Source organism: Anoplopoma fimbria, chromosome 24, assembly GCF_027596085.1.
Source record: "Anoplopoma fimbria isolate UVic2021 breed Golden Eagle Sablefish chromosome 24, Afim_UVic_2022, whole genome shotgun sequence".
NCBI lineage: Eukaryota > Metazoa > Chordata > Actinopteri > Perciformes > Anoplopomatidae > Anoplopoma > Anoplopoma fimbria.
This window is the reverse complement of record NC_072472.1, coordinates 16,039,374-16,053,073: the sequence shown is the minus strand read 5'-3', so window position 1 is coordinate 16,053,073 and position 13,700 is coordinate 16,039,374. Positions and strand designations below refer to the sequence as shown.

Sequence of the window (13,700 nt, the reverse complement as noted above, 5' to 3'; positions counted from 1 at the left end):
TACAGAAATAAAAGATTTGATTTTGCAACAAAAAAATATTCATATTTTTGTGTTTTTTTCCACAGTAGATGATTTACATTTTTAAAAGTGTACTGGGTCTACTCCCTAAAATATCACGTTTTTAATAAGTCTACAACACTCTTCGTGTTAATTGACTCCTGAGATCCACAACCAAAGCTCCTCCCTTTGTAACAAGATTAAGGTTTCACCTCCTTCCAAGACAGATGGTTTGAGAGGAGGAGCGACGAGCAGTGACACTAATCTATGTGGTTTCACGTCCCTTTCTGCTTGTCTTTATTCCATCCTTTCTCTATAAAACAAACATGTTTACCGTAAAAAAAAAAAAAAGGAAGAATGTGACTTACCTAAATGAGCTTCTTATCAAACACAGAGGACCACTTGGCACTTCAGGTAAAACTTTTTATTCTAAGTATTTCAAATAATTATTTGACTTAAATCTGAATCGTCCACTCAGACTGTTTTAAAATGTATATTTATTTTCTTACTCTGTCCTGTCGCCACCTTACATCACACATATTGATAATTCGTCACTGACTAAGGGATTTGAACCTCAGGCGCTAATATCTTCTTGTCATAGTGTAAAATCCTATCTTTAGAAACCAAGGAGAAATTGTAGGCTTCAGTGTGCCAGACAGATTAAATCAATGTCTTAAAACATCCAGATTTTGGTCCAGCGTTTTGTCCACACAATTGGATGAAGCAGCACAAACATAGCGTGGCTCTGCGTAATACAAGCTGTCTGTGTATTTCCTCTTCATCTGATGTCTCAACGTACAGTCAACATAGTGTTTTCTCCATATTTTAGCCTGTAGATGCTAAAAAAATAAAAAGACAAAAGTGTTCTTTGCATGGGATTTCTCAAAGAGATACAGCAATGCAGGTTTAAAGCAATAATACATTAATTAAGTGTATTTGCACTGAGTCAACATTGCATCAGTTCATAATTTATGCTAGACAGTGTGATGATGAAGATACTCACCACATGACAAAGCACAGTCACAAATGCAAGGGACACACTGTGAAAAGAACCGCTTCCATCCGGTCTCCTTCTTCATACAGTTGTCTATCCGAGAGCAGCCTTGTTTTGGTGGACCATTGTAGCTCTTATATGCACAGGTGGAGTTGCACGTCCCATTTAGTTCCCTCTCACTAATTTCAATGCGTCCCCGCTCACACATTCCTAAAAAAACATATAGAGAGAGATCATATGATAAACTAGAAGGTTCATAAGGGATCATAGGTGATCTTTGTGGTCTCAGTGTTTACTCACTGAGGCAGGTAGGTTTTGGGGTCCAGAGGCCATTAGGCTGGCAGGATCTGGTTGGGTTTCCCACCAGCATGAAGCCAGAGCGACAGGTGTACCTCACCACAGAGCCCACCCACCAGTCTTTACCATATACGGCTCCATTATAGTCCACATCTGGCTTCCCACAGTTCACTGCCATATAATGCAAAGGAAATGCATCGGTACAGCATGACACTAAGCTTCATGGCAGATTGATCAGTCAACGTGACAGCCACTGTTGTGGTGGTCTTACCTCGGCACAGGGACTTCTTGCCGAACCAGCAGCAGCTTGAGTCTCCACAGCGATCTCTCCTCAGCTCCTCGTGTCGCGCCTTACAGCCGCCTAAACAAAGGGGCGCTGACCCGGACCAATATATGTCGTCTATGAAATCTGGTTGGGGAATCCACTCTGTCTCACCTACAGTAAAACGTCTTTATGAGCTTTTCACACACCACAACTGGACAAAAGAAAAACATTCATACATATATATATATCTTTTTGTGCAAAACTAAATTTGGAAATATTTCTAGGCTTCAAGGCCAAGATTAAGAAAGATGTTATAGTTGTTATAGAGGGATCCATTTGTCCACCAAAACATTATCAAATAATAACATAATACTGCCGTAATAGGAGATCTTACCACTACCTTCCACCTCACCAATCCATCCAGGCAGCTGGGAAATGGCAATTTGGAAGGACCCGAACAACAGCAACAGCAGTGGATATAACCTCATGGCGTCCATCTTCAGATGTAATTAGTTTCTGTGAAAAAGCTGCAGATGGTTCTGGGAGCTGACTAAGGTATATTGCTGTCCAGCAACATTCTATACATCATCATTCTTGCAAAGTCAACAGACATTAAGCCATTAGAAGCTGTCCCAGCAGAGCTGAGTGAACTGACTGCAGAGAGAAGTAACTCTCCAGCTAAGCTCTGTGTGCTGCCTAATCTTCTACACACTGCTAATTCCACTAGGTACTGTATTTCATGCTGCGACAAAGACATGATTTAGGTCACCTGATCACCAGAGCTTTTCTAATGAAAAGATCACATTGTCAGGTGGCGGGTTTTGAAAGGCAGTCATTTTGTTGTTTGAATACTAAAGCACTGTTTTTGCATGCATGTACCTTTAGGGAGTAGAGGAAAAAAATAAACAGTAATTGACGATTTTTGGGCTTAATATAGGATTTTAACAAAAGGAGGCAAGTAGAAGTGAAAGAAGAAGTGTACCTTAAAATAGTCTATCTAGATAAAGTAAATGAGTGAATAAGACTAGAGTGACAACATTTCAGTCATCTTATAGCTGTTTGTCTACATTTAAGATCAATACAATGTCCAGTCTAGTAGAGCCAGATTTAATCATAAAGTAGAGCTGCAGTAGAGCAGTTCGATTCAGCAGGGGGCGCCATAATGAAGTACAGATAGTAAATACTATCAATGCAGCTATCTGTAAAGTGATTTAAATAAAAAAGGTATGAATATAACCACTCTTAACGACTTGTTAAAAATGACTACATTAAAACACCTGAATAAAATAAAAAAAACTATTTAAAATGTGATTTTTGCAAACATTTTGTGTAACAACTTTATTCAAGTTGTAGATGAGGCATAAAAAAATACACACTCAGCTAGCGAGGCATCTCCTCTTAGCTGAATTCCACACATGTCGTTGAATATTAATGCTAACACACCATTCTTCAAAAAGATGAGGCTGATGTAGTTCTGAATTTCTGGGACAGTGCAGCATTAGTATCCAACTGACTAAATATATTAGTGATACAATGAAAAACTTGAAAATAATAAATACTGGAAAACAGGCTTAATATAAGTAAACAAAAAAACACATAAAAACAGGTTTACCTAACATAGGCTTATAGTCAAAATAGGTCATAATGGAGTATGCATCCCTTCATATAGACCTTTTAAAGTATTATTAAGTGTCTCCAGCCCCCATTAAAGGCTCAGAACGTGTGCCATGATCTGTGAAACTGCACATCTGATAACAGAATGTCCCGTCATGTATAGGACGTGTATGCAGGACTGTAGCAGTCAAACCACCTGCATCCCATGCTGCTGATCCTCCCCCGCTTGAGAGAAACCTCCAGTGAGAACGTACAACATGCCCTCTTCCTGACTGCCCTCCTCAGCGCTGGGCTCCTCAGTCCTCTGCTCCTCCAGAAGCACCCCTCTCAGTTCTACCTGTAACTCTGAGGGAGCTGCCCCCGGGCATCCTTCCTCAGTCTGGCCACTGTCGTCATCCTCCTCCGCTTGACTACGTTGTCTTTCCCTCATCAGCTGCTCCGTCAGTTCCACACTCTCATAGCGAATCAGTTGCAGCCGCAAGAAGCCGTCCTCGTGCTCCTTGTACCTGACAGAGTGATGAAGAGGCCATCAGTGTTGCAACACCAAACACATCTATGAACTTTACTGGGTTGATTTATTTTTGTCAATTCAAGACTTACCTGAACCTGGGGTGTCCGGAGGGCCATTTGAATTGGTGCTTTTTGTGCAGATGGACAGTGAGGTTGTTGCCCCGGGTGAAGCACTGATCGCACACATGGCACTTGTAGCGAGCTACAAAATTACCCTGATTCAGAAAGAATACAAATTTGAGAACTATAAATGACATTCAAACTCACTATTGGAGTGTAAATTAACAATCATTTAAAAGATTTCCCCCTTCACCTTGTGCTCTCTTTTGTGGTGAATGTTCATAGTGCCGAGGGTACGAGAGGTGAAGCTGCAGCCGGGAACATCACAGTGAAATGCCGGCTCGCTGCTGTGAGTATCCAGGTGTTTGCGCAAGTCTATCAGATTCTTACAGCTGCAAATAGAACATCAAGAGTAGGAGTGTTAAGAAAACAATAATGCGAATGTGTGTTTAATAGTTAAATCTTGTTTTGCACTGCTGCAAATTCAGAGGATAGATACCTGTATTCGCAGTATTCACAGCTGTATGGCTTCTCGTTACTGTGGCGGAACTTGATGTGGTTGCGAAGTGAAGAGGGTGACGGACAAGTCATGTCACACAGCGGGCATTTGTAGTGGCTCACTGTACCAACAAGAAAAGGACAAACCAGTGATGAGATAATATCAGTTTATATAACTGGAGTGCTGTTTGATGTCACCAGGAATCCATCACTCACATGGGCACCAAAGTGTATCACATGGTTAATATGGTCAAAAATAGACATCATGAAGGCCTATTTTTACTTATGCCAAGGAATCAAGATGAAATAATGTATTTTAAAACTTGACACTGTTGCTATAACTACACGGCTGTCTAACACAGAGATTTCTTAGCTATGTGTGTTGCTTATAGAATGCAGGGGTCCAGAGAGTTGACAGAAGACCTGTTTTTGGCACGCTTCAATGAGTAGGAAGCGAGAATGAGTTTCAAGAATAAACTAAATAAAATTACTATTCTATTGAATTAGAATCATAAATTATTTATTGCCAAGTACGTTTGCACATACAAGGAATTTTGCTTGGTGATCATCGGTGACAATAAACACAGTCGATAGTTTAAGACATAATTTAAGAATAAAAAATATGATCAATTACAACAAAACATGATAAACAACAAACAAATTAAAAGTATGTTAAAACAAGTCTGTTAGTAAAGTGTCAAGTGTATATTTAAGTGAAGAGTTGATCAGGAGGGTGTAAATGTATGTAATTGTCCTGGGGATATAAGAGTCTAATTCAGTGAAGGTCCCAGGCTTTGTTGATGAGCCCAACTGTGGCAGGAAGAAAGAAACTAAAAACAAACAAAACCCTGTGTGGTGATATGATGGCTGATATCTTTAGGCTACAACTATCAACAGACAAAAACACAGATATAATTAATGGCTCCACACCAGTGTCTACCTGTCAAATAAATGTAAAAATTTAAGGAGTGGTGTGGGAAATGGGTGTAGAAGTAAAACTGTGTGTGATTTTAAGTTATTTGGCTCAAACGTGCAAAAAGAGAAGTGCGGTTTCTTAAATCCTCCCCAGCACATGGGATTAACAACTTTTAACAGTGATGAAGGAGGGACTGACCGTGGGTTCTCATGTGGTCTCTCAGAAGTCTCTCTGTTGCAAAACGTTTGGAACAGTGTGAACACTGGAACCTCTGACCTACAACACACGCACATAGACAAGCACACAAAGCAAGAATTCTTAGACGGTAAAATTTTAACTTGTTGCAAACCTTGTTATTAAGTTTCCTGTCATAGTTCTGAAAGGTTTTTTACCTTCCATGGCGCTCTGTCGTATGATGTGGTCAAAGAACTTGGTGTTGTTAGCGTACATCCCCCCACAGCCTGGACATGCCACCACCTTCTCTTGGGTGTGGCTGCGCAGATGCTCCCGAAGCTTAGGACGTCCTTTAGCGGTGGCTTCACAATCTGTAGAATGGTGGCGTGCAATCTTCAGTGATATTGTCATTTCTGATCTATAATCTTGAGATAAATCATGTTAAAATTGCGTACCTTTCCATCCGCAGCGTATTGGGAATTCATAGTCTCCTGCTGGTACATCAATGCAAAGGCTATGCATCTCCACATGGCGATAGAAAAACTCTGGGTTTTCATACGGTGGTTGCTTTAGCATTGTGCATAGAGAGAAGAAATATTTAGAGACCAAGAACAAAAAGGGTTTAAACACTACTTCACACACTTGAGAGGCAGACAGCCTACCAAATTAAATCTTCAATGTGTGGACATGGAGGTCCTGTCACTTCTGATAGTTTTCACAAAATGATTCTGTTATATCAAGTGAATGTATTAAAGCAAGTGATGCTGATATTTGTTGTCTAGTATGAAATTTGTGAAAGACGTAGACTTTTTGCTTTCCATACATTGTGGACTTGCATCAGCTGAACCATACAGATTACCGTACCTTACAAACTAAACTGAAGTCTGCATTTGAGCAGGTGGATAAACACTCTACAGTTATCAGTAAATATAAAAGTAATCTAGCTTTGCTCAGTCAGCACTGGCCACTGTCCAGCTTACATCACAGTCCTCCCAAAGGCAGATAAAGTTGTCTGGGATATCAGGGATGACGTTGCAGTTCTGGTAGCCGATGGAGCAGGTACCAATTTCTGGCTGGGCATTAAGCACCTGCTGACCCAACTGCTTCAGCTTAGTGTGGTAACAGTGGAAGAACAGATGTCGGCGCAACTCTTCAGGACCCTCCACGGAGCAGAAACCACAGTCTCTCCAAAGACAGTTTCTCTCCCCTGAAGAATAAATAAAGAGTATGCATTAGTAGGTATCAACTTTTTTTGGGGGGGGATACGCAATGCACCAATATATCATTTAATAAACTACAGCACATGGTGTGTAAATTGAAGCAAGTAAAGTAAGTTTATCACATAACACAGCTACTTTGAACTACGATACTAAAATGTCCTCACCTTCGGTTTCTTCTTCTTCCTCCTCCGCCATATTTATAGCACTAAAGTGACCCTCCGCATGATTGCAGAGATTATCCATCCGACTAAACGACTCCTGGCACGAGCTCCATTCGCAGACCAATTTCAGTGTTTTCTTATGGATCCGTTTGTTAGGAGGCATTTCTTTGAACCTGAAATTACCTAAATGTAGTGATTTTTACCCACAGACCGAAGCTGTAAACGTCGCACAGGCTTGACCATAACCTAGAAGTAGCTAACACCGGCTGCTAGTTGGTAACAGTAACCACTAACCAGAGGCTCTCTCTGTAACATTAACAGTTATCTAGAGCTTCACAAACATCATGCTGGAGCCCTTCAACAAACAAAGATTCATATAGTGCGTTATATTCTTACTTAAATAGGAGCTTCAACACAATAATATGCTGTTCAAATACACTGACATGATATAAACATATAGTGTTTTGGCCAGCCACAAGAAACGCGGGCTGTGTGCTGCACAGATGTTTCCCCAGAAACAAAGTATACTTCTTTAGTTCCGGGTGTAACTTCTACCCCTTTACACAGATGCTGGTTCCTACTTGAGTGCAAAAGTACATTTTTATTTTTATGCTACTTTATACTTCCATTCCGCTAATTTACAGAGGCAGATATGGTACATTTTAGGCCGCTACATTTATTTGACATTTATATTTACAATTTACAGATTAAGATTTTTACATACAAAACAGTTTATGCAGTGTTAGAGGTTGAAACACCTAACACTATAAAAAAAAAAAAAAAAGGAGAGTCTGCTTAATGCTGAATTTTTTTAGGCATCTAAAAGGTCTGATGAAAATATCAGATTTTTTTATTAACACAAAGCATAAGATGAACAATAAGTATAGCATTCCTTTTTAAGAATCATGAATAAGATGTCCACTGTTGATCTTTGGCATTTCTGTGAATGCAGAACTTTTACTTGTAGTCAAGTATTTATACATTTTCATCTTGCTCGTTCTAATTAAGAAACTGAACACTTCTTAAACCAGCAATAATAAGGATGGCAAAATCTTATATTTTCATTTTCTCAGCTTTAATTTCTCAATTTCAGGCTTCCATCTCCACATTAAACAGTTTCTCACTTGTACTTACATTCCTAAGCAAAGTAGTCCAGTGCCAGTTTACTTCACATTGCTGTCCGCTGAACCCTCTGGGGGAAAATATCTGTCTTAAAAATACAGTTATATTACCAAGAAAGGTAGAAACAACTACTTTTCTAATGTCCCCTCTGTTTACCTGTCTCCCCCTTATTCTTGGTCTTCAGACTGATTATAGCCTAATCTCTTCACTGCTTTTATTCACAATGAACATTGTGTGTGCGTTTGTTCAGAGGTAAAAAAAGAAAAGAAAATAATTATATATTAACTTATTAATTAATATTACTCATGTTGCATGGATTGATAGTCATGGTAAATGAAGTGTGAGTGGGCACATTTTCCCTAAGTCATGTTTGCTTCAACAACGGGTCAAGTAATGGATCACAGTGTGAACATTTCATATATTTTAGGGCACTTCTACATCCAATAAGCTGTTATCAAATCGTAACAATTTAGTGGCGTCAACCATTGATGTTGGCTAACCTGAAAATCGAAAGTCATCCCACCTTTATAAAACAAGTACAAAAATATACTTTCAGGTTGGACACACAAGATCATTAAGACCTAGTTACTTTTTCCTCCTTGTAATTACTGAATTGCAGGATAAAAACACACTGTACTACTGTTTATGTTTGTACACTGTATGTGAAAATGTTGTACGATGTGAAATATAGCTTTGAACCTTGCACTGGGTCTATACTGCATGTAGAGTCTGAGGCAGAAAAGTAACAGTGAGGTAATGGATCCTATCAAAAGGCAGATGAAGCACAAGCCAGTAAAATAGTTCCATAAAATAACATCATATCTTCTCAGTCAATGCTCTGTCGTCTTTCCCAGAGTGGATGTCTAGACGTCGTAGAAGAGACGCACCAAATGATAACGGATCCCAAAAGCCAATACACTGCCCATCACCTGGAAGAGACACAGAAATGAGCATCCAGTGAAACATTCACATACTTCCCAATGGCCAACACTATTTCAGGGTATTTGTTTTACCTGTATGATGAGCATGATGACTGTGAGGTTTCTCTCATGGGTGGGACCGAGTAATTTCAGGACCAGATTTATTAACGTCATGTTGTTGCACTCAATAAAATCATCATCTGCCTCCTGGCCTCTTCGCACCTCTAGCAGCTTTAATAACTCTGCCACCTGTTGAGGATCATTGAGACATTATTGTTATAACCCAATATACACAGCAGTACACTTGCCACTCTGTGTCTTTACCCAGCTATAAGAATACTTTTTATAGCAACCTACTGCAAGACCTCTGATTCGCTGCCCACATTTTCAATTGTTTCAGCAGTTCATAAAGTAATGTATTAAAGTCAAATAAAATTCAGTTCTGTCTGATTATCTGACAAATTAAATTCAAGTTTAATCAGGTCAGACAATGATCTGTGATACTAACTAACTGGTCTGCTAGTGATGTCGTTTAAGGTTGTTTATTTGTTTTACTGCATCAAACAAAAAAATCAAAACAATTAGTCCTTAGTCAAGAGACAGAAAATTTGGTTGGCATTCTGGTTTATTTTCAATTTTGCCATACATTTGCTTGTTTAAGTCAATTAGAAAGTAAAACAGCTAAACATTCTCTAGTTCAAGCTTCTCAAATATTAGGACAATATCTTGGGCTCTGTGAAAATGTAGATTTTGTACGATTAAAATAGGAGTAAACAGGTGCAAGAGCTTTACCTTCATAATGAGGTGTCCTAATTTAGAGAGGTCCTTTCTTTTGAATTTAGAGTAGCTCATCCCCAATTTGCCTGTGTCTGGATTCAGCCTGTCATTGGGAGAAAGTCAGGAGGATGAATGGACGACATTGAGAGTACATAATCAGCATAAATGATAAATAAAAAGATGTCAAAAAACACATTTAAAGGTTGTTACCTTGGCAGCCGGTGTCTGGGACAGGGTATGACATGAAAAAGTTGAGGCAGGGAGTAGACAAAGTTAACCACTTGAGGAATGAAGAACAGCAGCATTGTTTTGCTGAAGTGTCCCAGGATGCCGACTACAGCAAACGTCATCCCAGCAAAGTAGCAGAACGTGTCTCCCACAAACACAGATGAAGGGTACCTGTGACAAAATAGGTTGCAAGTTGACAGAATAAAGAGGCAGCTACGTCTCATATATGCCTCTGCATTTTCAAACATTTTTCATAAAACGGCCTCAGGTACAAGGTTTAACTTACCAGTTGTGGTAGAAAAGTGCTAATGTGGTGAAGAAGAATGGTATCATGAAGTAGAGGGAGAAAATGTGGTCATCCTGGTAATCTCCTGAGAAAACAAAACATGTTCAGCCTTTTGCATGTCATGCAACAGGAAAGAAGTACACTGTGAAATATCCACATTTATAAATCATGCAGCGTCACATTCAGTTTGAAAAGGGCAATAAATTCCACCTGAGTGATACCATAATTCCAGATTTATTCACAAATTATTTTCACTTGTTTCAGGAATTTTCAAGTAAAATCAAGTTATCTATATCCAATACACTCATGACTTGCAGAGTAGAGGGTGTAAACTGTAATGCTGATGATGAGAGAGGAAACAGCCACACACCGCTGAGCTCCAGCAGGTTGAAGACGATGATGGAGCCGGAGATAAACAGGGCTTGACCTGACTCGATGCCATTGATGCCTGCTAGGATGTTGATGGCATTTGTGCAGAAAACCGCAAGCATTCCCATGTAGACATAGTAGAGAATACCTGCACAAGATCATAAATTATAGAATTTAGAGTGACTGAAGCAGTATAATTTCCTACATCAACTGTAACAAGTGCTGGGACAAAACACACAGTATCCATATCCCCAAACCTTTATGTATGTCAATCAGAATAATGGGCAGAAAAACGAATAGGTCAAGACAACTACTTTATGTTTTCGAGGAAGATTCAAATTTTACAGTTAAATTAGACAAAGCTCATGCTGGAGGCATTATATATCCCATCTGGCCTGGGTACATCTTGGGAGCTGGAGGATGTGACTGGGTTAGAACTAAACATCTGGACATTGTTTAGCCTGCTGCTAACCAGACACTCCTGCACAACTCACCCATATCCAAATGCAGCCCAAGCAGGGCTCTGAAGGGCTTGGGCACCACGATGACCGTGTTGCCGAAGTTGGTAAAATACACCATGAGCAGCGGCAGGGAAGCCAGGGTGGGAAGCAGAAGCTTGTGTCTCCACCGCAGGTTCAGCACGTCATCAGCAAAGCCCAGGAAGATCATGCAACAGATGGCCAGAAGTGCACCAATCAGCTGTACAAACTAAACACACAACAACAACAACAACAAAAAAGACAACAACGCAGAGAACAGAGTTGAGTTTCAGATTTGAGAGAAACAGACAGGTTTACTATGCATCAATTCACCTACCTCATCGTGTGGGAAGCCTTTGCACTGATCTCCTACAAAGCAGCTAAGGAAAGGCACCGGGATGAAGCAGAAGAGGATGATGAGGAAGACTGTTCCACTGATGACTCCCTGGGACTCTGGGCTGAGAACAGGATTGACCAGGAAGAGAAACAAGGCGAGAATTAGAGGGAGGAATGAGCACATTTGACTTCTAAACAAAACCCAATATACTTAATATTATTAATGGTAACCATAGGATTCATTTGAAATGACTCACACTTCCTTTTTGGATGTTTTGTTTAGGTCGATTCCGTACAGTCTGGCTGAGATGAAGTGGTCTTTGAAAGCAGGAATGAGTTTCAATGTTGCCATACAGCCGAGTGCAGACAAGAAACAGTTGATCACCAGCGGGAGGACCGGCACTGGTGACATGTTTCCAGGCATTTTAGCCGGGTGTGTTTCTGATAGATCAAATCACGTTTCTAGCTAATCTGACGTTGCCCCTTAGAGTTGATCGATGAACGAGCTATCGCTGTCTACACTAAGGTAAAAACAAGTCATATCGTTATTTTAAAACGTATCACATCTCCGTGCCTCCGGTGTCAAATAACAATAAGTCCACGAGCTCCAGTGGTAATCCATACCATCCTGCATTACATGTTATCGATGCACATTTTTGCTTATTGCTGGTAGTCTGAACTCCACGTCTGTGTAGCCATATCCTGACTGTTATGGCGAGGCAGGACTTCCGCTCAATCTCTTCAAAATAAAATGTCACTTAAAACGTTACATTTGTTTCATTATTATTATTTTTTAAAATCAATACATATCATTTTTTTACTCTATTTATAAACAAAACATCACTGTATTCGCGCTGTTTTTAAGACAGTTCTCTCCGCACTACGTTGTTGCTCACGTGGACAAACACCTAGCTTCAACAGCTTCCGGTCACTTCCGTGTTGACACGGAAGTGACCGGAAGTAGTAGTCCCCGGTCTGTCGTCGGAACAGTTTGTAGGCTGTACATGACTCTCTTCCTTCTTTCTTTAGAAAAAAAGCATGCAACTTATTTTACATTCGTCCAACCAACCTTTTGGCACGAGGAGATGAGGGTACAACATTAGAATCAAACAAGTTGATGTATTTAAAAAAATTAAAATAAACCACTCTCTAAAAAGAAAAAAACAAAACAATAATGGGGTGTTGAAATGTTTAGAAGGAAATGTACTCCCATTTGAATAGAAGATAAAAAAATAACCACACAGGTATAATGGCCATAATACAGATTACTGATGGAATAAGTATTCAGATCCATAAATTGATGCAATGCAAAAATGGTAAAGTATTCCATTGCAAAACAAGCCTTGCATTAAAAAGTACTACAGTTTATTCAATAACATTTACCTAACCAGATATCAAAAGTAAAAGTACTACACAAAAAATGGCCCAATACTTATTGAAGGTGATGATGCATTAATGTGTAAATAACATATTACTATTGAAGCTGGTTGAAGTGGTTTAATCTACAGCACTGCATGTGGGCTCAGCATCTGTTTAGTAGGCCTATGTGAAAGTTATAAGTTATAATAGTCATGTAGTGGAGTAAAAGTATAAAGTAGCACAAATATTAAATTCTCATGTATGTGAGTAAAGTATAAATATTTCAAAAGTACGTTAGTTACATTCAGCTTGTGCAGATAGATGGGGATGGACGGATTAATGTTTTGGGGTCCAAATAGTATAACCAACTAGCCCCAGTTTTAAGTGTGTACATTTTATTTTGTAAACAATTATTTTGGATTATTCACCATGTGATTCGTTGATTGTGATGATAGATTGTGTGATAATGCAAAAGCCAATTGATTGATGTAAATTGTCGGTAACCAAAGCCCTTTGTGATGGAAGCAAAAAATAAAGCAACATTTGAAAATTGAGTTTCACGTGTCCTGCTTTTATGTTGAAGGCCCTGCCTTTCACTTCCCTCTTGCCTTTGCGCTCCTCTCCTGCAGCGCCACCTGCTGGCCACTGCTGCTCTTTGTCAAATCATCATTGAGGAGAGGTAACAGAGGCAGGAGGGGACGACCAGCGCAGAATGGAAAGCCACTAGTATCTGTAATGCACTGACGGAGAGCAGAAGGCTTATTTTTGGATCGATAAATGGCAGCAGAGAGACACCGACACGGAGATGGGACGAGCACGTATGTCGTTGGCAGCACATCGCCATGAAGCCAGCTTGATATTACCAATGCATTGCTTTCGATTCCCTGCAGCCTGCAGCTCGGACTGTTTAAGTTAAACGGTAGGTTGTTATGGAGCCTCGACGTCTGCTTTGCCAATGCACGGTTCATCCTCAGACATCTCACACACGGGACGGTAACGTTTAGTACATGGGCTTCTGCTTCATGTAGTCACACGGGATCTTTTTTTAACCTGATCTTAAACAAGCAAATTAAAGTGAACGCGTTCTTAACATGTCGGTTCATCCTCTGTGCATGTGG

The 13,700-nt window shown here is 39.8% G+C and overlaps 2 protein-coding genes across 2 annotated transcripts; both read right to left on the bottom strand.

The window, feature by feature from the left end:
- Positions 1-2,861: 2,861 nt before the first annotated feature.
- Positions 2,862-7,195, bottom strand: hinfp (histone H4 transcription factor). Its single transcript, XM_054626038.1, has 9 exons — positions 6,710-7,195; positions 6,306-6,532; positions 5,781-5,892; positions 5,544-5,696; positions 5,350-5,427; positions 4,237-4,357; positions 3,991-4,129; positions 3,768-3,892; positions 2,862-3,673 (listed from the first exon to the last, which is right to left on the bottom strand). Exons 1-9 carry the CDS (start codon positions 6,867-6,869, stop codon positions 3,355-3,357), a joined length of 1,434 nt encoding a protein of 477 aa, XP_054482013.1. The 5' UTR covers positions 6,870-7,195; the 3' UTR covers positions 2,862-3,354.
- A 161-nt stretch (positions 7,196-7,356) lies between these two features.
- dpagt1 (dolichyl-phosphate (UDP-N-acetylglucosamine) N-acetylglucosaminephosphotransferase 1 (GlcNAc-1-P transferase)) lies at positions 7,357-11,931 on the bottom strand. Its single transcript, XM_054626104.1, has 9 exons — positions 11,481-11,931; positions 11,225-11,345; positions 10,903-11,116; positions 10,410-10,556; positions 10,040-10,124; positions 9,736-9,924; positions 9,541-9,628; positions 8,842-8,997; positions 7,357-8,757 (listed from the first exon to the last, which is right to left on the bottom strand). The coding sequence occupies exons 1-9, from the start codon at positions 11,645-11,647 to the stop codon at positions 8,692-8,694; spliced, it is 1,233 nt and encodes a 410-aa protein (XP_054482079.1). The 5' UTR covers positions 11,648-11,931; the 3' UTR covers positions 7,357-8,691.
- Positions 11,932-13,700: the final 1,769 nt, after the last annotated feature.

Bases quoted from the DNA above. Each gene is read 5' to 3' on its own strand.
- dpagt1 (XM_054626104.1), bottom strand. From the start codon at position 11,647: ATGCCTGGAAACATGTCACCAGTGCCGGTCCTCCCGCTGGTGATCAAC. The intron at 10,557-10,902 runs GTGAGTTGTGCA...GATCTTGTGCAG, and splicing joins TGGGCTGCATTTGGATATGG to GTATTCTCTACTATGTCTAC. The intron at 9,629-9,735 runs GTAACAACCTTT...TCCCAATGACAG, and splicing joins CCCAGACACCGGCTGCCAAG to GCTGAATCCAGACACAGGCA.
- hinfp (XM_054626038.1), bottom strand. From the start codon at position 6,869: ATGCCTCCTAACAAACGGATCCATAAGAAAACACTGAAATTGGTCTGC. The intron at 6,533-6,709 runs GTGAGGACATTT...TTTATTCTTCAG, and splicing joins GGAAGAAGAAGAAACCGAAG to GGGAGAGAAACTGTCTTTGG. The intron at 5,697-5,780 runs GTACGCAATTTT...ACCATTCTACAG, and splicing joins AATACGCTGCGGATGGAAAG to ATTGTGAAGCCACCGCTAAA.